At 44.1% G+C, this 26,878-nt stretch overlaps 1 protein-coding gene across 1 annotated transcript; it reads left to right on the top strand.

Moving 5' to 3' along the window:
* Positions 1 to 141: 141 nt before the first annotated feature.
* Positions 142 to 26,721, top strand: COG4 (component of oligomeric golgi complex 4). The gene is made up of 19 exons (XM_025888840.2): positions 142 to 339; positions 1,952 to 2,034; positions 2,739 to 2,853; positions 5,133 to 5,307; positions 6,109 to 6,302; positions 7,862 to 7,967; positions 8,722 to 8,879; positions 9,576 to 9,634; positions 12,313 to 12,446; positions 15,224 to 15,342; positions 15,897 to 16,063; positions 16,867 to 17,032; positions 20,857 to 20,919; positions 23,768 to 23,884; positions 24,458 to 24,550; positions 25,171 to 25,254; positions 25,485 to 25,586; positions 25,803 to 25,931; positions 26,157 to 26,721. Exons 1-19 carry the CDS (start codon positions 172 to 174, stop codon positions 26,289 to 26,291), a joined length of 2,367 nt encoding a protein of 788 aa, XP_025744625.1. The 5' UTR covers positions 142 to 171; the 3' UTR covers positions 26,292 to 26,721.
* The last annotated feature ends 157 nt before the right edge of the window (positions 26,722 to 26,878 follow it).

The following is a 26,878-nucleotide window of genomic DNA, read 5'->3' as shown; positions in this document are numbered from 1 at the left end:
CATACCTTATGGCCGTCACTTTTCCCAGGAGAATAGAAAACAAATAGCTCTTTTAAAGCGTACTTAACAACAACAAAAAACTACCCATAAATCCATCGGGCATTTTCTTGGGCAGTCGCAAAGACCTGGCGCGCAAACGAGGCGGGGGCCTCGCGGGGCCGGAAGCGCGAAATGGGGACCGAGATGGCGGATTTCGATTCCCCTCAGAAACTGTCAGGGGTTTCTCCGCCCGAGGGGTTGGGAGGAGGCCGCTGCTCGGAAATCTCTACCGAGCTCATTCGCTCTCTGACCGAGCTGCAGGAGCTAGAGGCTGTATACGAACGGCTCTGCGGCGAGGAGGTGGGAGGGGGCTGAATCAGGGGCAGTGGGCTTGGAGCCGTCAGTCTTGGGAATTCCGGGCTGTGGGAAGTTCTCTCCCTGCCTCTGCCGAGGGAAACAAGAAAGCACTTATTGAAGGAGTGTAGTTGAGTGTATTTGGGGGGACGTGACATCTCTGTTCACTTGATCTGGTGTCCCTAAACTTGTTTTCCCTGTTATCTCGGCGATCTGCTTCGCTCCCCTTGATTGCCCTGGCCCTTAATCTAGATTAAGTTTCTTGGCTAGAGCAGTTAGACTGACAGCGTACGTCAACTCGCTTGCTTATCAAAATAAGCAAGGCGTTCTTGCATTGAATTAGCAATTTAAAAATTACGAAACGCGTTCACCGTGTTCTCATTTAAGCAGGAAGTCATTGCAAATAAACTTTAAGCGTTTTAATACTTTTGTGGGGAATGATTTGGGGGTGTAATTTTAGTGTTTCGGTAAGTCCGCAGCTTTGTAGAAGCTTGAGGTTTTAAGACAGGCACAACTGTCTAATCGGACTAGTAACTTTCATCTCTTGGACCCGTGCATTTTGTCAGATAGAGGCATGGACTACATTTATTCTCTTGAGGATTCTTTGCAGCTTCCTTTATTTTCCGTGGCAACCTGATGCTGTCAATAATTTTTAAATATCATTTGGGTTCCTTGCCACTCAGAAGAAAGAGATCCAAGCTCTGATCTAAAAGTTTAGTAGCTGTTCTCTAAACTAAACTTTTAATTAAGGTTGAGTACAAAAGGCAGTTTCAGCAGGAGGGAGGGGGGATTATTGATATCTAAGAATATTTTCAAATATTAATTTGCACCAACTCAAGCAGTTTATGGTAACATTTTTCAGCAAGATGTGCTTTATAAAATTTAGTACTCTTTAACAATCCTAAGCGTGCATTCATTGAGTCAGTCAATTTTTAAGGTGAAATTAAGTCCATCTTACAGACAGAATAATATTAGTTCTGTACTTGTATTTGATGACTGTCAAGGGGAAGTTCCCCTCTGGATCCTACTGAACTATTTTAATAGAAACGTGTAGTTGATATTGATGGCTGTTAATGAACAATATTTCACATACTATGCTAAGCACTTTGTTTGTTATCTTGTTTGGCTCTCACAACTGTCCTATGGGATAGGTATTACATTTTACAGATGAAGAAATTCAAGCATTTAAGGTTAATGTCGGTTGCAGTAATGCCGTAAATAACTTTGCGGAGAGAATTATGTATTTATCCCTTCAGGGTACTGACTGTACACTATGAAGAGACTTTTTGTAACTGTCACTTTGAAAGTTACATTTGTCTAGCCATTATATTTTAAATGCCTTCCTGCATTAGGTACTGTGCTAATTATACTGATTAAAAGTTTAGTTCTGTCTTTGTGTTATTCATCTGCTAGATGGAATAAAATACACAGAAGCTAACAGTCATCATGCAATGTGATAAATGCAAAAATAAAGTATTGTTGGTTAAAGTCCTAGGAGAACTCAGTGAAAGGAAAGACATTTGAAATGGGATTCACCCTTCAGCTAAGTGGTTGGGTTAGATAACTCTTAAGGTTCCTTCTGACCATTCTGATGACAAAATGTTTGTCTGTGTTTCAGAAAGTGGTAGAGAGAGAATTGGATGCTCTTTTGGAACAGCAAAACACCATTGAAAGTAAAATGGTCACTCTCCACCGAATGGGGTGAGTCTCCCAGCTCAGCAAGAGCTCTTGTAATTCCGACAAGGACCACTGGATAAATTACTGTTTTTCCTAACTTTCTGTTATAAAATGCTACTTGACTTTGAAATGTAGAGGAGGATTATTTCAAGGTTAAGTGAACACTTAAGGGTATAGTCAAGTGGTTCACAAAGTGTCCTTGGAAGTATCAAACTCATTGGGAAACTTGTTGGAAATGCAAACTATGAGGCCCCACTCAAAACCCACTGAACCAGAAACTCTGGGGGTAAGAGCCCAGAAATCTGACAAGCTTTTAACAGGCAAACCAAGAGATCCTGATTATGGTTCAAGTTTGAGAACCACAGTTTTTACAAACTTTGTGTATTTGCTAATCATAAAAGTTGCTCTTTGATCCCATCACCCACTTTGATTGTTGGTTAGTGCATTTTATATTTAGCAGTGGGGAGCATCTGTTCTCTGGTTCTTTAGCAGTACCTATATAGGGGTCTATTTAGTAGTTATAAAAAGTAATTTTTTATTTAGTATAGACCTCAGTTTTCAGTAAAATCCTCTTTAGGAAAAGTTGTGAGTAGAGTGAACTGAGCTAAAAGTTGTGGGGAAGTACAAAGACAGTACAAGACATAGTCTCCATTTACAAATAAAATTTTCCATCTCATATTCCTACCTTCTGCCCCTATGGATGTGTGTGTGCTGACATGTGTCTCCAGTCCCAACCTGCAGTTAATTGAAGGAGATGCAAAGCAGCTAGCTGGAATGATCACCTTTACCTGCAACCTAGCTGAGAATGTATCCAGCAAAGTCCGTCAGCTTGACTTGGCCAAGGTAATCCCATTGAACTTCTGATGTTTTGGTAGAGGGCAGTAGAGAAGCCACCACATTAGAAATTAGAGCAGCACCATTCAGTAGAAATCTAATGCAAGATAGTGAAACCTGACAGAGATGGCAGAAGAAGAGAAAACTTCAGACCAGTACCTATTATGAATAAAGACATAAAAATCCTCAACAACACCAGCAAACCAAATCTAGCAACACATAAAAAGGTTTATACTATGGGGCGCCTGGGTGGCTTAGTCGGTTAAGCATCTGCCTTCAGCTCAAGTCATGATCCCAGGGTCCTGGGATCGAGCCCTGCATCGGGCTCCCTACTCAGCAGGAAGCCTGCTTCTCCCTCTCCCATTCCCCCACTTCTGTTCCCTCTCTCACTGTCTCTGTCAAAAAATAAATTTAAAAAAAAAAAAGGATTATACGATGACCAAGTGGAATTTATCCCAGGAATGCAGGGTTGCTTTAACATCTGAAAATCAATCAATATATCCACCATATCAGTAGAATAAAGGACAAAAACCGCATGATCATCTCATAAACTCAGAAAAAACATAAACTCAAAAAACTTGTAATAAAAGGGAATTTCCTCAACCCGATAAAGGTCATCTACAAAAAACCCACAGCTAACTTCATGCTTACCAGTAAAAGACTGGGTGCATTCCCCCTAAGATCAAGAATAAAACAAGGATGTCAGCTCTTGCTTCTTTCCTTCAACATTGTACTGGAGTTTCTAGCCAGACATTTAGGCAAGAAAATGAAATAAAAATCATCCAAATTGGAAAAGCATATAAACCATGCATTTAACTTTAGGTTTTTCTAGTAGCCATTTTTCTCAGTTTTATTTTCTCTTTCTTTCTCTTTCTTTTTTAAAGTAGGCTCTGCACCCAACATGGGTCTTGAACTCATGACCCAGAGATCAAGAGTTGCATGCTCTACCGACTGAGCCAGTCAGGTGCCTCACTAGTAGCCATTATTTTAAAAAGTAAAACAGAGAGGCACCTGGGTAGCTCAGTTGGTTAGTCATCTGCCTTCGGCTCAGGTCATGATCCCAGGGTCCTGGGCTCGAGCCCCACATCAGGCTCCCTGCTTAGCAGGGATACTGCTTCTCCCTCTCCCTCTGCTGCTTCCCCTGCTTGTGCTCTTTTGCTCTGTCAAATAAATAAATAAACAAAATCTTTAAAAAATAAAAAGTAAGGGGCATCTGGGTGGCTCAATTGGTTAAGCGACTGCCTTCGGCTCAGGTCATGATCCTGGAGTCCCGGAATCGAGTCCCACATTCGGCTCCCTGCTCAGCAGGGAGTCTGCTTCTCCCTCTGACCCTCATGATCTCTCTCTCTATCTCATTCTCTCTCTCAAATAAATAAATAAAATCTTTTAAAAAAATAAAAAGTAAAACAGAAATAGGTGAAAATCATCTTAGAAATGTTTTATTTAACCCATTGTATCCAAAATATCATTTAAATATGTGATTACTTTAAAATGGTATTAATGAGATATTTTGCCTTCTTTATTTCTGTACTAAGTCTTTGAAATCCAGTGTGTGTTTTACACATCTTAATTTGGACTAGCCACATTTCAAATGCTCAATGGTCACCAATTGTTAATGACTACTGTAGTGAATAGCACAAGATCTGGGCTCTTGAATAAGTCAGTCCCAGCCTCAGTTTTCCCCTGTGAAATAGCATAACTCTTCCCAATCTATCTGTTGAGATTCTGCAAAAATAACTTACCACAAAATACTATAGCCATACAGCCACCAAGTCACATTATTAAGATTTCTTTAAAACATTCTTGCTTATTCTAGGGGCTCCTGACTGGCTCAGTGGGAAGAGCGTGTGACTCTTGATCTCAGGGTTGTGAATTCTAGCTCCACGTTGGATGTAGAGATTACTTAAATAAGTAAAACTTAAAAAAAAAAAATCTTATTCTAAAAGAAAAATATTTTCCATGTTTCACTTATTTTATTACTTGGTTTATAATATCCTCTTTCCAAATGTAAAATACACTCTGATTCCATTATTAATTTAACAGCATCAGCCAAATACAAATATGGCTTGTCTCTGTTCCTGCTTCCATTAAAATGAGTGATCTGGTCACAAATAAAATTGTATGATACCTGTCAGTGCTATTAATCATCATCAATAACAGTTTTGAGTGGTAGTGGTTTTGGTTCAGGGCCTCTGGTTAACCAGATTCTGCCCCTGAATCTCCCTACCTTCTGAAGAGATATTCTGAAAGAATAGGACATTGTTTCTAAGCACCAAGTCTTTTCGCAGAACCGCCTCTATCAAGCCATTCAGAGAGCTGATGATATCTTGGACCTAAAGTTCTGCATGGATGGAGTTCAGACTGCTTTGAGGAATGAAGATTATGAGCAGGCTGCGGCCCACATTCATCGCTACTTGTGCCTGGACAAGTCAGTCATTGAGCTCAGTCGACAGGGCAAAGAAGGTGACATCCATCCCAAACTGTTGATTTCTACGGTTGTTACAAGCATCTGTAATCTGATTTAATTGCCTATCATTTCTGGTTTAGTTACAAGCATCTGTTATCTGAGCAAGGCAAACTCAACCAAGAAAAGGGCATCTGTTAGGCAATTTCTTTGTCTGGTACTCAACCCTATATAGGTCATAGGCCACCCTAGGACAGGTGTTGTTATTCCCATTTTATGGAGAAGGAAACTGAATCCACATCTACTGTCCTCTGGCCAGTGGGTTCTTTTCACTTGACCATATCACCTACTTACAAAATTAAATTCTTAGCCTGGCTTTCTAGGCCTTCTGTGATTTCAACCCACCCTGTCTTTCTCACCTTGTTTCATGCTATTCACTCATGCATCCATTCAATGTGCACATATAATAGAGTCCTCTATATACCAGAGTATATATTACTTGCAATACTCTACAAATTTTTTTTTCATCTTTTTATTTCTGTTCCTTTGTTCATTTCATTCCCTTTGCTTGGAATGTAAGTTCCTCCTATTCAGGTATCAAAACCCTGCCCATCTTTAAAAGATGGGATACCATTTCTCGGAAGACTTCTCTAATTAGTTCAACTAGAAATGTGACTTGTGAACACTGTTCTTATTACACTTATCATACATTTGTTATAGTTATTTGTGCCACAGATCTTATTTCTTTTGCTGATTAGAACTTCTGTGTATATTTCGAATGAATAATGGTGCACAAAGTGGCATAGACCTGACAGAATACCATTCTTTACATTAATTCCCATTTTCCTCCCAATGTGCAGGCAGCATGATTGATGCCAACCTGAAATTGCTGCAGGAAGCTGAGAAACGTCTCAAAGCCATTGTAACAGAGAAGTTTGCCATCGCTACTAAGGAAGGGGATCTACCCCAGGTGGAGCGCTTCTTCAAGATCTTCCCACTGCTGGGTCTGCATGAGGAGGGATTAAGCAAGTTCTCAGAATACCTTTGCAAGCAGGTATGGCCCCTGATTGCTTGGTAGGATAGTGGTATGATTCTCTGCCTGCAGATTGGGGCACTGTATGGATCCAGTTTCTGTGGATACTTTGTCACTTCTGGATTTAACTCCCCTTTCCTGCTCTCACTGTAGCCTAGCAGGACTGGACGTACACATTCATTCAGCACTTATCTAGGTATGGTCTAGACATCTACTGATGTACATTAACTTCTGACAGACCAAGTGAAAACATAGGAAAATTAAAACGCAAATTCTCAGGGTTCCTGGGTGGCTCAGTCGGTTAAGCGACTGCCTTCGGCTTGGGTCATGATCTCAGGGCCCTGGGATCGAACCCTGCTTCGGGCTCCCTGCTCAGCGGGAGGCCTGCTTCTCCCTCTCCTACTCTCCCTGCTTGTGTTCCCTCTCTTACTGTCTCTCTCTCTGTCAAATAAATAAATAAAATCTTTAAAAAAATAAAATGAAATGCAAATTCTCTGACAAGCTGAATCACCCTTCTTAGGCTGTCAGCCAGGAACTGGCTTCGTTTAAGAGCATTCAAAGTTGTTGGTTACTCTTTTTAAGACTTCATAACCAGGCTTGAGTCTCAAAATAAGCCACATTGAGATGAAGGAGGTGAGGTGAGATCACTTAAGGTTAAATCCTGAAAAAGAAACAGGTTTCAGTTAAAGTCTCAGCCCCTTCCCCTTGACCTTAGTTGGAAAGAAGCAAATCTCAGCAGGCATGTATGCAGAGGGTTATTGTTTGTAACTATATGTCAGAGTGTATCGTGCCACTTCCCCTCCAAATTCTCTATAATAGAACACTGTTCTGCATTAAGAAAAATGAGATAGTTCCATATGTGCTGACATGTTTCACTCTCTGATGTATGGTTAAGTTAAACAACTATACGCAACATTTCTGCTTCAAATGACAGAGGTGGCAATAAAAATATATGTTTGTATAAGCACAGGGTATTTTTCAAAGGGTTAACAACGGTTATCTCTGGAGAAGAGACTTAGGAGACTGAGAGACATAGGTAAGAGGAAGAATTGCTTTTCACTGAACACTCCTTTGTTCCTTTTGAATATTTAAGTGTGTATGTCTTAACCATTCTAAAAAATTTATTAAAAATAAAATATAAGGGTTTTTTTTTATCAGTACTTTGCCACCTGGGACCTAGAAATGGCTTCTACTTTAAATCCCTTAAAATTCCCTTCTGCGGTACCCAGATTCCTTGTCCTGCCCAATGAAGCACCATTAATGATAACTTTGAGTTATCCTTTGAGGTGGTTATTGGAAGTGGGGACTCTCTCCTTTGGCTAATGGCAATACATATCTTCAAAGAAAAGGAAAGCATTATTTATGTCTTTGCGCTGAAGAAGAGTTTTTACTGCACTCAAGTTCTTTGTCTTGCCTGAGACCCAGACAACTCAGAGTCCCCAACGGAGGTTCCTCTGTGCTGTCTAAGCTTTCAAGCATCAAAGCAAACATGGGAAAAAGAAGGTCAGTGGGAGGTCTTTTTAGAAAACTGAGACTAGCCTTTGATCTGAGAACTGCTGTGGATTTTCTGCTTTTTTCAGGTGGCCAGTAAAGCAGAGGAGAATCTGCTGTTGGTGCTGGGGACAGACATGAGTGATCGGAGAGCGGCAGTCATCTTTGCAGATACACTCACTCTTCTTTTTGAAGGTAAGTCTCTTTTTCCACTCCAGAGAGACTGGAGACATTTCTACCTAACACCCATAGCCTAGCTTTTCTTCTCTCCCTGTTAGCCTGATGCCTTTAGTTTAATCCTGTAGCTTGCTGTGTATTGATTGATACATTGGAGAATAAACTTTCTAATTCAGTATCTAATTAGCAAAAATTAGAGTCTCTCAAGTGTTTTGCTCCTCCCTAGCCTTTAAGACCCAAATGCTAAGAGTAAATTTAACCCTGAAGTAAATTACTGGGAAGAGAGTGATGCTGATTTCCAAAGATGCTCCTATTACACTATCAGCATAAACTAAATGCCTTCTGATTTACCAAGCACTGTACATATTAAACGACAAATTTTGCTTAGCGACTCTCAGCATTGGCAAGAACCATTTGTATTCATTTTGGGAGGTGAAATAGCCTTAAAGGGTTGAGTTAGACCCAGGTCAGTCCTGGATAGAAGAAAGTTTATTTTGGGCGCCTGGGTGGCTTAGATGGTTAAGCGTCTGCCTTCAGCTCAGGTCATGATCCCAGAGTCCTGGGATCGGGTCCCATATCAGGCTCCCTGCTCCTTGGGAGCCTGCTTCTCCCTCTGCCTCTCTCTCTCTCTCTCTCTCTCTCTCTCTCTCTCTCTCTCTCTCTGTCTCTCATGAATAAATAAATAAAATCTTTAAAAAAAATTTAAAAAAAAGAAAGTTTATTTTGTGAGAAGAATATTTGGAATCCAGCCCTCTCATTTTCTCCATTCTAGGTATTGCCCGCATTGTGGAGACCCACCAACCAATAGTGGAGACCTATTATGGGCCAGGGAGACTTTATACCCTGATAAAATACCTGCAGGTGGAATGTGACAGACAAGTGGAGAAGGTCGTGGACAAGTTCATCAAGCAGAGGGACTACCACCAGCAGGTGAGTAGGAGAAGCTGCAGGTGGGTTTGGAAACAGTGTGAGCCAGGGATACTGAATAAAATAAATTGGGGGTGGGGTAGGGAAGGGATGAAAAAAGAGGTAGATAGAAAAATAAATACCAAATGCAAACTGCCTGCATCTTGCCCGTCACCACCTTACTTTGGATTTGAGGTGTCCTGATGATATAGTACAAGATAGAGAAAGAAGGAGGAAGGGCTTCCTGAAAGAAACACAAAACAGAAACATTAGAGAACCTCTCTACCGCAGTTTGTAGTAGTGCCTTCTCGTGATATAAGGAGAATTTTACTTCTTGTCTCTGATTTCTCCTTAGTCTCTTAAGTGCTCACAGTAACACTTGCTTTTTTGTGAACTTTTTCTCCTTTCCTTTGAGCAGAGGAAGAGTAGGATTTAGAAATAGGAGTAGCCCATACAACTTTATTTCTAGAACTCTAGGAGACTAGATAGTAGTTCATCGGAACACCATTAACATCACTTTTAAGTGCAATAATAAAGGAGAGCATTAGCATCTAAATCAAAAGTAAATCTTTGGTTCATCATCCTGATAGCCTACTTTTGGCTTGCCTGTTAAGCAAACTAACTTAAACATTCTTTTATGTCAGAAGTTTGGAGGGACCAGCAAGAGGAAGATAGAAGGAGGGTGGGGAAGAGCAATCTCATTTCTTTGGTATATTGCAGTTCCGGCATGTCCAGAACAGCTTGATGAGAAATTCTACAACAGAAAAAATAGAACCAAGGTAATAATCCTGTTTTCTTTAGCCCATAAGAGCTTGAATTGGTAATCATGTACCATTCAGAGACTGCTCTATTATAAGGTGGTCTGTGTTTTAGAAATATTTTATCTATGACTCAAGCTTTTACTTTTTTCTAATAAAAATATGCTTGTTAGGGGTGTCTGGGTGGCTCAGTCGTTAAGTGTCTGCCTTCGGCTCAGGTCATGATCCCAGGGTCCTGGGATGGAGCCCCACATCAGGCTCCCTGCCCGGCCGGAAGCCTGCTTCTCCCTCTCCTGCTCTCCCTGCTGTATTCCCTCTCTCAGTCTCTCTCTCTCTGTCAAGTAAATAAATAAAAATCTTAAAAATAAATAAATAAATAATAAAAAATTTTAAAAATATGCTCGTTAAAAGAAAATTCAAACATTATAAAAATGTATTCATTCAATCAGTAAATTTTGCTTAGTACACATTATGGGTCAAACGCTGGTCTTTGGTACTGGGGATGTGGCAGCAAGCAAAGTAAGCAAACCAGACATAATTCTCTCCTTGTGGCATCTGTAGTCTATAAAGTAGATAATAATAATAGCTAACAAATAATATAGTGTTTACTACATGGCATACATTGTTTTAAACACTTAACAAATATTCAGTCATTTATTCACGGGTTTCTCATTCTCTGTCCTATTGTCGTTTTGGCTAGATAATTCTTTGTTAGGGAGGACTGTGCTGTGGATTGTAAGATGTTTAGTAGTAGCATTCTTGGCCTCCACCCACTAGTTGCTGGTAGCATGTTGTCACCAGACACTGCCAAATGTCTAGGGAGTGGAGGGTGGGGTGTAAAATCACCTTCAGTTGAGGGTCACTGATTTAATCTATAAACATTTTTTGCAGAGGAGGAGACTGAAGCCTGAAGAGGTTAAGTGACTGGCACAAGGTCATACAGCTAGAAGATCGCAGAGCCAGGAATAGAATCCAAGTAGTCAGACTCTATAGTTCATATTGTGAATCATTATGATATACTAAGTAGAAAGTGCAGGAGAGCATGTAATAAAGGGATGTAACCTAAGCTGATAAAGTTCAAGGAAAAATCTTTGAGGAAATGACCTTAGATCTGAGACCTTAAGAGTAACTAGAAATCGGGCTCCTGGGTGGCTCAGTCGGTTAAGTGCCTGCTTTCAGCTCAGGTCATGATTTCAGGGTCCTGGGATCGAGCCCCACATCAGGCTCTCCGCTCAGCAGGAAGTCGGCTTCTCCCTCTGTCTCTGACTCTCTCTGCTTGTGCTCACTTGCTCTCTCTCTCTGTCAAATAAATAAACAAAATCTTAAAAAAGGGGGGGGCACCTGGGTGGCTCAGTCGTTAAGCATCTGCCTTCAGCTTAGGTCATGATCCCAGGGTCCTGGGATCAAGCCCCGCATTGGGCTCCCTGCTCGGCAGGAGGCCTGCTTCTCCCTCTCGCACTCCCCCTGCTTGTGTTCCTTCTCTTACTGTGTCTCTGTCAAATAAATAAATAAATAAAATCTTAAAAATAAAAAAAAAAGAGTAACTAGAAATAAGAGGTGAAGAGTTTTCCAGGTAGAGCAGGGAAAACATGTGCAAAGTCACTGTGTATTTGAAAAACTGAAAGAAGCGCAGTATAGTTGAAGTACAGAGTTGGGGAGAGCCTGGTATAAGGTGAATCCAGAGAGGTCATTAGAGTCAGGCCACTCAGGTCCTATATCCTAAGCGCTATGGAAATTATATGATTACAGTATGACCAGATCTGTTTTGAAAAGATCTGGAGTTCAGTGTGGAAAATGAGCTAATTTGTGTGTATACTGTGAGGGAGGGGTTCAACTTCATTCTTTTTTTTTTTTTAATTTTTTTTTTAAGGATTTTATTTATTCATTTGAATAAAGAGAGAAGAGAAAGCATGAGCAGGGAGAGAGGCAGAGGGAGAGAGAGAAGCAGGCTCCTTGCTGAGCCAGGAGCCCAATGTGGGGCTTGATCCCAGGACCCTGGGATCATGACCTGAGCCGAAGGCAGACGGTTAACCATCTGAGCCACCCAGGCGCCCCCAACTTCATTCTTTTTAATGTAGATATCAGTCATCATCCCAGCCCAATTTGTTGAAAAGACTATTCTTATTGAATTGTCTGAGCACTCTTGTTGGAGATCAATTGACCATAAATGTGAAGATTTCTGGACTCTATATGCCTGTCCTTATGCCAGTACCACACTGTCTTCATTGCTGTAGCCTTATAGTAAGTTTTCAAATTGGGAAGTATGAGTCCTTCAACTTTGTTATTTTTTTTCAAGATTGTTTTGGCTCTTCATCTGGGTAGATGAATGGGTGTGGGACACAGTTTAATGGGGTATCCTAAAATCCCACCACAGCTAAATAGGAGGTTGGAGAGGTGTGGTTCCTTTCATGTGAAGCATAGACAATTTTTACTCAGACCACTAACAAAAATACAACTCCCAGTCTCTTATTTAGCCCTGACGGTATTTTAGCGGGTGAATGGTTCAGGTGAAACAGGTAAGTGGAATATGTGGTTGACAGCTGTCTCTGAGTATCCAGCAGAGCCAGGATGACCATCTGGCAGAGCTGACCCTTCTGGGCCCGGTGGGAGAGGGAGCTTGAGACTCTGTTTACCCTGTAGCCCTTATATTTGGCAATCCAGTGGCCTCCTGCTTATTCCTTCTGCTCCATGTATCTCAGGGAACTGGACCCTATCCTGACTGAGGTCACCCTCATGAATGCCCGCAGTGAGCTGTACTTACGCTTCCTCAGGAAGAGGATCAGCTCTGATTTCGAGGTGGGGGATTCCATGGCCTCAGAAGAAGTAAAGCAAGGTAAAAGGCATGGCCCGTACTTTCTGGGAGGGCTAGGACAGAGTTGGCACTGTTTTCTAATGGTTAAGCCATAGATCTCGTAACAAGGAAATAACTAGGGCTTCTTAGCCTCTGTGGTCTGTGGGCAAACTGACTCCCAAAAGGAAAGATAGACTTACTGAATATTAGAATTGGACTGGGTCTTTGAGGCCATTTAGTCATTTTACAAGTGAGGAAAGCTAATGCCCAGAATGGTTAAATTATTTTCCTCTGATCTTTTCTCCACACCGTGTTTTCTCACCAGCTCTGATTTAGGGATTAGCATTTAATTTAAATAGGTGATATAGAGCACCTGGCTGGCTCAGTCTGCAGAGCATGTGACTCTTGATGTTGGGATTGTGAGTTTGAGCCCCACATTGGGTGTAGAGATTACTTAAAAATAAAATCCTTAAAAATAATAATGATAAATAAATAAAATAGGTGATTTGCACACATGATGTATAGGTAGATAGAGCAAAAAGATATACTTAATTCCATAAGGGAACTTTTGGGAGTGATAGGAATTTCTAAAACTGGATTGTGGCTATTGTTACAAAACTCTATAAAGTTACTTTAAAAAAAATATTGAAATGTACACATACAAGGTGTGAATTTTATGGTATATAACACTTAAGGGGCGCCTGGGTGGCTCAGTTGATTAAGCGTCTGCCTTCGGCTCAGGTCATGATCCCAGGGTCCTGGGATCGAGCTGTGCACACTCACTCTCGTTCTCTCTCTCAAATAAATAAAATCTTTAAAAAAAAATAACACTTCAATACAGTACTAAGCTATAATATTGACAAAAGAGTATATAGTTTAAAGAGTATTTAAAAAGAGTACATAGTATAAAGAAAGCCTTTTACTCCCTCCCTCAGTCTCCCAGTTCCCCCAGTCACAAGTTTTGAAGGGATAAATACATTGGAAAAAAATGTGTACCACAGTCCAGTTTCATTTACAAATTGATTCTCTGGATTTTTTAAGAAGACCATTTAATTCCTGCTGGTTAATTACATGCAGGATTCTCTGAACTAGAGACTTGAAATTAACACAGCATCTGCGGCATTCTACATGACTTGTGTCAATAATACATGATAAGGGAATTATTTATATGACCTAGTATGGTATTGCTTTGATTTGGTGTTTAAGGGAGGATGTATGCTTTTTTGGAGTTTGATGTGCATTAGTATTCATAATGACTGTCACTGTTCAGAGCTGTGTGTCCAGTACAGTAGCCACCAGCCCCATGGGACTGTCTAAATTTACATTTAACTAAAATTAAGAATTCTGTTTCTCAGTTAACATTAGCCACATTTCAAGTGCTCAGTAGTGGCTACCATATTAGACAACACAGATATAGAACATTTTAATTATCACAGAAAATTCTGTGGGACAACACTGGTTTAGAGAATGAAATATAGTGTACCCAATATATTTCAGTCTTTGCCCTGAAAACTTAAGTATTTTAAGGCTTACTAATTAATTCTAATGGGAAAGAAGTAAAAAGTTCTTTGTACAGAAACACTTACCATGGGGCGCCTGGTTGGCTCAGTCAGTGAGTGTGCAACTCTCGATCTCAGGATTGTGAGTTCGAGCCCCATGTTGAGTACAAAGATTACCTAAAGATAAAATCTTTAAAAAAATTACCATAATCTCCAATTACCGTGGTTTCTAGTTATCTCTAATAAGGACAAAACATTTAGAAATAACCCAGGTGTCTAAAGATAAGAGTTTAAAAAACTGTTGACTACCTAATAAAATATCACACAGCCATTAAAAATAAGTAAGCTTAAAAAAAAAAGATAAGCTCGCTTCAGCAGCACATATACTAAAAAAAAAAAGATAAAAGAAGCTGTGTGTACAAACGTTGAAAATATTTATGATAGGGGTGCCTGGGTGGCTCAGTCATTAAGTGTCTGCCTTCAGCTCAGGTCATGATCCCAGGGTCCTGGGATCGAGCTCTGCATCAGGCTCCCTGCTCAGCAGGAAGCCTGCTTCTCCCTCTCCCACTCCCCTTGCTGTGTTCCCTCTCTTGCTGTGACTCTCTCTGTCAAATAAATAAATAAAATATTTAAAAAATATATTTATGATATAATCTGTTTTTTAATTTTGTATTTGAGTATAGTTGACATACATTTTTTTTTTAAGATTTTATTCATTTATTCATGAGAGACAGAGAGAGAGAGAGAGAGGCAGAGGGAAAAGCAGGCTCCCAAGGAGCAGGGAGCCCGATGCGGGACTCGATCCCAGGACCCTGGGATCATGACCTGAGCCGAAGGCAGACGCCTAACCATCTGAGCCACCCAGGCGCCCAGTTGACATACAGTGTTACATTAGTTTCAGGCATATATGATATAAACTTTTTTTAAAGATTTATTTGCTTTAAAAAGAGAGGGAGGGAGAGAGAGCACATGTGCACACAAGCACACGAGCAGGAGGGGAAGAGGGTGAGGGAGAGAGAATCCTCAAGCCGACTCTCTCCGCTAAGCACAGAGCCCTATGTAGGGCTCGATCTCACGACCCTGAGATGACCTGAGCCAAAATCAAGAGTCAGACGTTCAACCTACTGAGCTACCCAGGTGCCCCAAGGCATATATATAATTTTTTAAAGCAGAATACAAAATTTTGTACTGTGATTATAATCATGTAAATTATGTACAGATTGGGAACAAAGACTAGAAAGGAACCTGGGTAAATGAAAACAGTTGAACTTTTTCCCTTGGGGAAGAAAAATGAGTATCCCTTTGCTGGCTGTCCCCTAGAGCACCAGAAGTGCCTGGACAAGCTCCTCAATAACTGCCTGTTAAGCTGCACCATGCAAGAGCTAATTGGCTTCTATATCACCATGGAGGAGTACTTCATGAGGGAGACTGTCAACAAGGTAGGACAGAGGACACACCCCTTGGAAATGGGGCTTCCTGTGCAAGAAGCCAGGCTGAAGGAAATGGCCGAGGCATGTCACATTTCTTGGCCTGCTTTGAGAATACCCTTGCATGCAACTGAGTGGTACCCCTTTGTATGATTAGAGGGCATTTTTAGAGTTGTCATGTTCTTCAAAGACCCAGCTAGGATGTCTTTCCCAAGAATTACAAAAGAACACGTCAGCAACTCGGGGAACCTACTTGTGCCCTGCCTCCCTGGAAGTGTGTGGGTGAGGAACCTCGGGGAAGAAGGGCCTCTCCAGATGTCTTATGTCCCAGGTAACAGATGACCCCAGGGCAAAGGCCCTAAATACTTAATGTCCTAATAGTCATCAGTAGGGGAATGAGCTGTTTTGGCAAGGAGAATCCACACCAAGCTGTGACCAGAGTAAGCCGTGTTGGGAGAAACAAGGACAAGCTCAAAAGGGAGCAGAACCAGAGCCTATTCCAGAACCATCTACAACAGTGGCATGCAGAACTGGAGCCCTCACTGGCTGCTTTGCCTTTTGGTTAGGCTGTGGCTCTGGACACCTACGAGAAAGGCCAGTTGACGTCCAGCATGGTGGATGATGTCTTCTACATTGTTAAGAAGTGCATTGGGCGGGCTCTGTCTAGCTCCAGCATTGACTGTCTCTGTGCCATGATCAACCTTGCTACCACAGAGCTGGAGTCTGACTTCAGGTAGGGTTGACTCCCTTTCTACTTTCTAAGAAGCAAAAAGGTCCTAGTTGTGATTGATTCCTGAGGCCCATGTTGCTTCCTTTTTTTCCATATGATTCTAGTTCAGTGCTATATAGGATATAAGCTCCTGTCCATGATACAACATCCTTGGGTCCAGGCAGCTGTACAGCAGCCAGGTATCTTATGCTCCCTGGACTGGATTGGAGGGGTTACTGGCCCTCAGGCCTAGGAAAGAGAACAGGCAGCTCAGTTGAAGGCAGTAGTTGTAATATAGTGATCATAGTTAGCATTGCTACAGACCAGGCACTATACTAATTTCCTGCTCTCATTCAGTCCTGATAACAACCCTATGATGTAGGAACCCTTAGCTCTCTTACAGATGAGGAAACTAGGGCTCAGGGAGATCATACACCTCATCAGTGGTGGAATGTGGAATAGAGCCCAGAACTGACTCACAAAACCTGTTCTCTCACCACTTAACATGGTACTGCCTTTCACTAACCTGTATGCCTCCTCTTCAGTTTGTTGGAGTTCACTGGCGATAACTGAAATCCTCATAGGGAATAAAGAACTGACCAACCTCCTCTATATGTTCTTGTCATATCAGTGCCCTTGAAAGGGTGTTGGTCTCTCTTATACCCTGGATGCTCAAGTTCTCCTACAGTGGTCTCAAGGATTGGTTATTCCCCCAAAAGAGCAGCTCATGCTGCTGGGTCAGGGTTGTGGGGCCTCTGGTCCTGCTGTCCTGGAAGCAAGATTGAGTGCTGTCAATCTCCATATGCCATTCTGCTTCCCCCTCCCAGGGATGTTCTGTGTAACAAGCTGCGGATGGGATTCCCGGCCACCACCTTACAGGACATCCAGCGTGGGGTGACGAGTGCCGTGAACATCATGCACAGCAGCCTCCAGCAAGGCAAATTTGACACAAAAGGCATTGAGAGCACGGACGAGGCCAAGCTGTCCTTCCTGGTACGTAGCCACATAGGTTGAGAGCTGGTCTGTTTATTTCAAGAGGTTAAATTATGACCTCTAAGCCACAGTATAATTAGTTTTCAACTAGAAACTTTTCATCCAGTGTCTCTACAGAAGGAAAACTCCTTTAAGGAAAGCTCCTCCTAGAAGGTTCTGAAACCACTTCTTATCTAGGGACCGATTTCTGAGCAACCCAATCCAGGACATCACTGTTCCCTGCCTGGAAGGCTGGGCACCTCAGCTCTCCCAAGTGCTTATTCCCAAGAGCACTATGAAGCTGTTCAGGGAGCTCCACTGAGTATCAAGCTTGGCTTGCATCTGCCACAGAACCGACCGTAATATCTGTGCCAAGCCTCCAGACCACTTCTCTGAGGGCAGTCCCACAACATGGGGGTTACCGATCATTTAGGCCTAGCGGGGCTGTTTTCCTAGCACACTTCTTAGGCTTTCAACTTCCTCAGAAAAAAGACCTTTTTAAAGCACTTAGCCAGAAGACGGATGAGATGAAGCAGTGTCTTACCGGTTGTATGACAGGTGGGAAGGAAGAAGCATGGAAGGATGAAAGGGTTTATACAAGGTTAACAGCCAGTTTGTGATGAGCCAAAAGAATACAGATGAGTCCTGAGCCTGTGATCTGCCCTTTCTGGCATGTGCTGTGTTGGCATGAGTGGCAACAGTGCTGTCAGAGGTCATTCTGCTCCACCCCCACAGTGGCCAGGTTCCGAGTCTTCTTGGCTCCTGCGGTTCAGAGCCTGAAGGAAACATCCAATAGCAGAACTCTCCATCTGTAGCCTACGAATGGGGGTCTCTGAAAACCCTGGGGTTAGATGCCAAATCTGTACCTTTTTTTTTTTTTTCTGGAAGCAGAGTCCTTGGCTTTTATCAGCTTCTTAAAGGTATCTGTGACCCCCAAAAGAGTTAAGAGCTGTTGTTTTCAGAGACAGAAGCATAAGTATACTAATATCTACCCACCTGTGCAAGTTCACCCACAGTTAATATTTTGCTAAATATTATCAGGCAGATTCAGTATGGAGGCTCTTTAGGCAGCCCCACTCTCCTCCTGTCACTGAAAATATTTTCCCTGAGCATGGGTTTTAGTGATTTGGGACGTCCTGGTTGTTTCCAAGAAAGAGGATCAGCTCCAAGAAGGCTTCTGAAATCCAACACCTTTGGAGAACTTTGCCAAAATGTCTGGCAGCCTGTTTCATATGATCATGAACTGACTTAAATTTTTCATTTTGTTTGCATTCTTTTGTTTCATTTTGTATAGCACTTACTTTTATTCTTTCATTTCTCCACTCAGAAACGACCTCCTAGCTACTGACCACCTCAAAGCTCTGCCTCTTTGCTTGGTGGTTTGTTGACAGCCTCCGGAGTCTCACCCATCCTGCCACTCTAGTGCTAGTCTCCTCCCCTTGGCCCCCCAAGTCCCCATTACAGTGGCTGCCACACAGACAGCTTCATTGTTTGAGGGCTCAGAAGATAAGGCCAACAAGAAAGGTGATGCTAAATGCTTGGTGACAGGTTTCTAGTTTTCCTGACGCCAGGTACTCAAAATGTCATCACTCCCACCACAGCACTTATTTCTTATGTCACCTTGATTCATTTGGCTGTCAAGATGAATTCGCCAATGGTGCTGACCTATCAGTCGCCATGAGCCGGGGATAAGCCCGGTGAATCCATGCTTACAAGGACTGTCAGTAAAAGGAAACTTTGAAATCAATACCTTTTGAACTCAAATCCATTTTCCCCTTATGATAGATTTTTCTTATGGCCTTAAATGCCTTGGAAACATTTAAGTTGTGGCCTTCATCCTTGAGCTGTCATGACAATGCACTTATTTCTCTGCAAGCTGGTGATGTTAGCAGCTTTGTGTGTGGCATGCTAATGAAAGGCTTTAAGTCTTACCCATCCCCCATGAAAGTGGCCTTAGCAGCACTGTCAGCATCATGATCTTTCAATATTGGCTGTAGGACAGTGATGAGGGAAGCACTCTTGGGGACACAAGGGGGTCATCCTAATCTCAATCCCTGGGGTTTTAGGATTCTTCTTTTACCCCAAAATCCTGAAGCTTCTAACGCCTCTCTTGAAAATTGGCTCCTCCCTGCCTCACCCCTGCCTTCATGGTCGTGCCACCAGCACACCAGTTCAGAGACAGTATGATCCTCTCAAACTCTCTAATTCCACTTCCTCACAGCCTCTAGATTAGCATTCCCAAACCACAGCTGTGCTCATGCAGCATTCACCAGGGAGGTAGTAATCCTTGGTGCCACCCCGTTGTCCACAGGAGAGCATGGCTCCCAAGTTCTAGTCTGACTTCACTTACCTCTGCAGTTTTACCTCTTGCCATTTCCTGCACATGTCCGTGCACTGACTCTGCTGATCCCCAAGTACCTTTTGGGGTTTCCTGCTACTTTGCAAGTGTTTATGCTATCCCTTCTGCAGAACACATTCATTTACTCATTCATTCTTGACGCTTCTATGTATCAGGCACTGTTCTAGGCTCTGGAACTGCACTGCCCGATGTAGTAGCTAGTAGGCAGAGGTGGCTAAATTTAAACCAAAAATCCAGTTCCTGAGTTGTACTTGCCACATTTCAAATGTTCATTAGCCTCATGTACAGACAGCTAGGGCTACTGTACTAGACAAGATTTAGAATATTTCTATCATCAAGAAAGTTCTGTTGGGCAGTGTTCTACTAGAGACATAGCTCTAAAGAAAACAGAATAGATCCCTGCCTTCATGGCGCTCTCATTCTAGCAGGAAAGGCAAACAAGAAGCAAACAAAATGATACTGGGTAATCCTAAATACCATTAAGAAAATATCAAAGGGACTGACAGTGCACTAGGGAAAGGCTGATTAGGGTAGAGAAATGTACTCACCCTCAACTGTTAGAATTACACTAGCCTTCTTGAGCTGAATTAAGTTCATCTCAGTTACCACCTCTGCCATGGAGCTTTCCTTGAATGCCTTAGACCGAAATGTTTCTTTCTTCTAAAGAGCCATAGCAGTTTGTGCCTTAATCATTACTTTTGTTACATGCTGCTTTTTATGACTGGTATTTCGGCACCGAGCTTCTAAGGCGATAGAGTTATGAAAGAAGGAGTTCATGGCTGAGACGACATTAGGGAGACCTGATTTCTCTTCCTGGCTCTAGCTGTGTGGCCTGTCACTAACTTTCCATCCTCTCACCCTGCTTTATTCTGCATTGTGTTTATCATGACCTGGTATTTCTTATCTGACTTGCCTTCTGGAATGTGAACTCTATGAGAGGGTAGATTTTTTTTTAAGATTTTATTTATTTATTTGAGAGAGAGAGCATGGGCAGGGGGAGGGGCTTAGGGAGAAGCAGATTCCCCACTGAGCAAGGAGCCAGACATGGGGCTCAATCCCAGGACCCTGGGATCATGACCTGAGCCAAAGGCAGACGCTTAAACGGCTGAGCCAGCCAGGCGCCCCAGGAAGCATTTCTTAAATAAATGTCAGCCTTTGCCTCACTGACCTGGGCTTAGAGCCCAGGACTTCTCCCAGACCTGTGTGCCTAAACATGGAACAAAAAGACCTGAAACCTTGGATCACTACCCCTGAGGTCAGATGGCTTTGCTGCCTTAGTGTCAGGCAGAGGAGAAAGGGCAAGCCTGGTTCACCATTCTGCCCAATCTGAGACCTGAGCGCCCTTCCAGATGACATTGCTGTGCATGTTCCTTAGCCCCTCTCTGAGCCTCAGGAGTACAGCTGTCAGCCAGTCAGCCAGCCTGCACTGGAGTGGGTACAGACACCGGTGAGCAGGAAGTCACATTCTTCTGTCCTCATCTCCCAGGTGACCCTGAACAACGTGGAAGTGTGCAGTGAGAACATCTCCACGCTGAAGAAGACACTGGAGGTATGGAGAAAATTGCCTGTCAGTTTTCAGCAGCTGCAGCCTCTCTGGGCCTGCCCATGGAGGAGTCCTGTGCACTGGTTCTGATGGGGACTGTACATTCCCTGGCATTGAGCTAGTCTTCCTTCAGAGCACTTGAGGGGATTCACTTGGCGGTCAACCGACAAGTTGGAAGATGATATTCAAATTAGTGCTTCCAGCACATAAAGCACATATTTGGCCTGTGACCTCTGGCAAGTCCCTTAACTCCCTGAGCCTCAGCACTCTCATCTATAAAACAGATTTCCTTCCTGCCCTCATTTGGGTTTATTGGGGGGCCTAATTAAAAAGGGGTTGAAAGCACTTTAAAAAATGATAAAGTCACCTAAAAATGTTAGGAAATTAAGATCGGGGCACCTGGGTGGCTCAGTCATTAAGTGTCTGCCTTCAGCTCAGGTCATGATCCCAGGGTCCTGAGATCGAGAGCTCAGCGGGAAGCCTGCTTCTCCCTCTCCCACTCTCCCTGCTTGTGTTCCCTCTTTCATTGTGTCTCTCTCTGTCAAATAAATAAAATCTTAAAAAAAAAAAAAAGGAAATTAAGATGAAATAGGGTTTACCAACCCCTGTACAAATCTGTTGCTGTTACCGTTATTTTAAAGGAAGACTGCATAGTGTGGTAGGAATTGCTCGGCCTTGAAGTCGGATGCCCCTGAGTTCCTATCTCCGCTTGACCACTGACTAGTTGTGTGGCGTGGGGCAAGTACTCTAACCTCCCAGAGCCTCAGTGTCCTCATGTATAAATAGGTAAAATGATCTCTGCCTCGCAGAGTTATGAAAATTGAATGTGATAATATAAAATACCTGGTATGTGAGAGGCATGCAGGGGTAGTTAATAATTGTACTAATAGTTACACGTAACAGCACGAAGCAATCATTTTGCTGAATATTAGAAAATGCAGGGCCCAACTCTCCCCCAATCCGAAAGTCTGCCTCTGAGAGGAGGAAAGCCAGGGCCCTGCTACCCCAGCAGACACTTCCTCCAAGGAGGATATGTTACTACAGAGGCACAGGGCTCCAGCGCACAGGCTGATGTTAAGTGCCGGCTTTAGGGCTGGGCAGACTGAGGCGGCCAGGAGCCAGCACAGGGGGGCCAAGTCCTTGTAAGTGATGCAATTCCTGAAGGAGGCTCAGAGCAGCCAGATGAGAGATTCAGATTAGGAATTTACCCCAAAAAGGCCTTAAAATGGAATAAAATAAGAGTGATATTTACAAAGTACCAAAAGCATAGTATCTGTCACACTGTATGTGTTCAAGGTGGCTGTCATCATTGTTGAGTCACGGCACCTTAGACTGTATTCCTGACTTTGTCCTTAACATTAGAATATTGAATTTGAAAGGAGTATTTTGGGAAATATTAGAAATTCAGAACTGAGCCAGTAGAATTAGCCAAGTGAAAGAAAAGGAGAGCATAGAGCTGAAAAAACCATTCCCATAAATCCCACCCACCTTAGATTGGCATTTCACGTGTATTCTTTCTGAACCCCACCAGCAAACCTGTGAGATAGGTCAGGTGGTGTGATGAGGTTAAAAGGCTAGGTAAAGATGGTGCGTATTGGAGCTGCTGTGGAACTGAGGGCTTCTGCCTGTCTCTTCCACACTGCTGTTTCTGCGGGAGCCAAAACAGCAGACTTCTAAGGAGCTCCTGGCAAACCAAAACGTGGTGAGTTTCAAGCAGCTGCCCTTGTGATGTCCTCTATACCTAGGCTATAGTGTGGGGGTTAGGAACAGGCACTCTGGAGCCAGAATCCCAGCTTGAATCCCAGCTCTACAGCTTAACTGCTGGGTGGCGTTAGGCAAATTATTAACTCCTCTGTGCCTCAGTTTCCTCACCTATACAGAGGGATAGTAACATTACCTACTTCATAAGATAGGTACTTTATTTTTTTTTTTTAAAGATTTTATTTATTTGACAGAGACATAGCGAGAGAGGGAACACAAGCAGGGGGATTGGGAGAGGGAGAAGCAGGCTTCCCGCCAAGCAGGGAGCCCAGTGCGGGGCTCAATCCCAGGACCCTGGGATCATGACCTGAGCCGAAGGCAGACGCTTAACGACTGAGCCACCCAGGCACCCCAAGATAGGTACTTTAAGTAAAAATGCTTTAAATAGGCTGACCTATAGTAAGCACTTAAAACTTAGCTGTGATCATGATGATCTCCCTTGGGCAGCCAAACCAAATTATTTTATTTTTTTTATAAAGATTTATTTATCGGGGTGCCTTGGTGTCAAGAGTCAGACGCTCAACTGACTGAGCCACCCAGGCGCCCCAGGACCAAATTATTTAAAAAGGAGAAACTATAACAATAAAAGCTAGTGTCTCCTTAGTGTCTACTACTTGCCAGGAACTGCACTAGGCACTTTGTGCATCATCTCCTCCGACTCTCCCAACTACCATGGGGACAGGAATTTGTGTTCTCATTTTATAAACAGGGAAATTGAAGCTCAGAAACTTTAAATCACTTGACCAAGGTCACTCAACCAATATGTAGCTAAGCCAGGATTTGAAGCTAGGAATGTCTGACTCTAAAGGTATGAAAAAACTTCCGGTTTTTATGTTTCTTATTCACACCCCACTGACACCAATACTGTCATCTTACAAAGGGGGACAAGGGAGCCAAGTGGCTAGCCACTGGGATAGTATCCAAGTTTTCTGAAACCTATCAAGGACTCTTGCCTAGGATGGACTGTAGCTGTTCCCAGAGAAAGCTGGAGTTGGAGAAATGGCTGGTTGCACGTGGGTATCCTCCCCACCCTCCCTGCACCCACACAGCCCAGCCATGCTTGGAAGCCTGATAACTGGGTACTCTCCCCTAGAGTGACTGCACCAAGTTGTTCAGCCAGGGCATTGGAGGGGAGCAGGCCCAGGCCAAGTTTGACAGCTGCCTTTCTGACTTAGCTGCCGTGTCCAGCAAATTCCGAGACCTCTTGCAGGTAAGCCCCAGGATCAGTTGCTGACTGAATCCTGTGCCTGTGTGTTGCTCTGAGAATATTGTTACTGGTTTATTACAGGATCAGTGTATATAAGGAAACAAGGAGAAATGAGGGGGTAGCATGCAAGACACTGAACTAGAGTCCCTTTAAGATTAAAGGTTTTTCAGCAGTTATCATGCTGACAAGCCAGCATTTTGGTCCTCTTGAGTCTCCACTTGGCCCCCAGTGCCAAGAGCCCAGAAAGGTGCTCAGATGGAATGGAACCACATGGTTACTCAGACCTGCTGCTTGGCCTTAGCCAAAGGTGCTGCCTACTATCAGGCACTCAGAAATCTCTTTTTTTGAGTCTGCCAAACCAACCCCATAGCCTGGACCTGAATTGGCACAGATCTGGAAAGGAACAGGTTGTTTCTGACCCCTTCGATTAGCATTTTCTGGTAGACTTTGGACAGGTCCACGGGAAAGCCTGAGAACTGGAAGAATGCCCTGGCAGTCACGGGATGGGTGGAGCAGAAGAAAGGAAGGGCAAGGTACACCCGTCTTTGTCTCATGTGTTTCTGCCTTGTCCCGCAGGAAGGGCTTACAGAGCTAAACAGCACAGCCATCAAGCCGCAGGTGCAGCCTTGGATCAACACCTTCTTATCTGTCTCCCACAACATCGAGGAGGTCAGCCTGACCATAGGCAGCCATCAGGCCCAGGATTACTCCTCATTCTCCCAACCCCCCCACTGGAGGGCAGTGGAGCTGTGTGCACAGACCAGCCCTTCCCTGCTTCTCTGGAGGGAAGTTCCATGGAAGTATAATATACTTCTATGGATGTGAATTTCAGTCCCTCCCCGTGGAAGACTAGGTTCTTCCCAGGCAACAGGTTGTTCCTGCAGACAGAAGGGCTCTGAAAGACACCTGTAGGGGGTTTGCCCTGACCTGACACATCCTCTTTTATTGAGACTCTTTGCCCCACCTATCAGACTTAGGAGCTTTTTTTCTAGCCTAATGATGTCATTCCTGCAGAACATGAGATGCAAAAGGAAATAAAAGGCCAGGAGCTTTACCATATTGTGTGGGCCGCTGCTGCAGCCCAGGGCCATTTCCTGATTGGAAGTGTGGTATAAAATCACCAGCGGCATACGCCAGCTTGGACGTCCAAGCTGCTTTTAAGCTAGATGAGTCAGAAGCTAGAGAGGAAAGGCCTCTTCCTCTGTTGTTTTAGAGGGGTGAAAGTGGGGTAGGGTGAATGGTACTTTCTGGAGACACCCCCAGTGACCCAGCTTGTTTCCTGACAATAGGAAGAGTTCAACGACTATGAGGCCAATGACCCTTGGGTACAACAGTTCATCCTTAACCTGGAGCAACAAATGGCGGAGTTCAAGGTGAGCAGGAACTTAGAGACCAGGTTATGGAATTACCCACCTCTGCCCAAATCAGCAGCCTTTGGCTTCTCATCACACCCTACTGGGAACCCCCAAAACTCTTCCAGGCCCCAGCCTGTAGACATACTCCCCCAACAGCCTCCTATAACTGTGCCTACCCCCCGAAGACTCCTGTTGGAGGCAGAGGGGCTTAGGTAGGACTCTCACTAATGTCTAGCCTCTGTGTGCAGGCCAGCCTGTCCCCAGTCATCTATGACAGCCTGACCGGCCTCATGACCAGCCTTGTTGCTGTCGAGTTGGAGAGAGTGGTGCTGAAATCCACCTTTAACCGGGTAAGGTCCAGGGAGTACAGGTCCCCAGCTCTGTTGTTTTTCCTCCGAGGAAGACAAGTCCTAGCCCTCCTAGGACTTGCATCCCCTCCATCTGCTGCCCACAGGCCCTGCATATCTAGCCCCAGTCCTGCCCTGGCATCTGAGGCCTTGGAGCTGACTGAGGCACCACATGAGGGCCAGGCCTTGAACACTGACTGAGCCTGTGCCCCCTTGCAGCTGGGCGGTCTGCAGTTCGATAAGGAGCTGAGGTCACTCATCGCCTACCTTACCACAGTGACCACCTGGACCATCCGAGACAAATTTGCCCGGCTCTCCCAGATGGCCACGATCCTCAATCTGGAGCGGGTATGTGTGGCTCCCTTGACCTGGCAAGGGAAAGGTAACTGGGAAGAGAGGCAGAAACAACATTTGGATCCCTGCCTCTCCCTCAAAACCAAGTGTTCACCAGCAGCCCAGCCCTACAGAGCACCTTCTTCCTGGGCACCACCCCTGCTCTGCCTCTGGTGGAGCCCAAGGCCTTCTGTCAGGGTAGCCTCTCGTTGCTGACTTGTCATATGTTCTTCCCCACAGGTCACGGAGATCCTAGATTACTGGGGCGCCAACTCTGGCCCACTGACATGGCGCCTCACCCCTGCCGAAGTACGCCAGGTGCTGGCTCTGCGCATGGACTTCCGCAGTGAGGACATCAAGAGGCTGCGCCTGTAGCTGCCAGGGGGCGCCCACCTGGCCCATCATTCTTCAGGCCCCTTCCCTAAGTGGCCACAGCCAAGTGGCTGAGCAAGGCTGTCTGGCTTGGGGAGCTCTGACGGAGCAGACTGTTCCACTGCAGACAGCAGGAAATAAGGCTCAACTCACTCTGCTGTCTGCACTCAGGCCTGTCTGGGTGGTGCTTTGCAGGTAGCATCTCCCCACCAAGAGAGGTGAGTCCCCGTGGGCACCTAATTACGTGGGAAAGCCAAGGCAGGCCAGCTTTCTGCACGGGTGGCCATTCTCTCCTCAGACACAACAGCAAACAGCCTGCCTCCCTGCCAGCCCTAAAGGACTTCGGTATATCTGGGGCCCTGGGGAATTAGGTTTACTCTGAGGAGAGGCTGTGATGTTTATGATCACCCTGAATAAAGACACTCCTTGGAGAGATGCCAGTATGCTGTTTCCAGGGCGGGCTGGATGCTATAGGGCAAGACAGGTCCACCAGTTGCACTGAAGTGTGAAGGCAAAAGCCTAAAGCCTCAGCCTCCTCCCATACCCAGAGGGGTGCACAGCCACTGTCAGGACCCACATGAAAGCATGCA

Source organism: Callorhinus ursinus, unplaced genomic scaffold, assembly GCF_003265705.2.
Source record: "Callorhinus ursinus isolate GAN/ISIS: 27379988/994484 unplaced genomic scaffold, GSC_fseal_2.0 scaffold37, whole genome shotgun sequence".
Lineage (NCBI taxonomy): Eukaryota > Metazoa > Chordata > Mammalia > Carnivora > Otariidae > Callorhinus > Callorhinus ursinus.
This window is presented reverse-complemented; position numbering and strand designations above follow the sequence as displayed.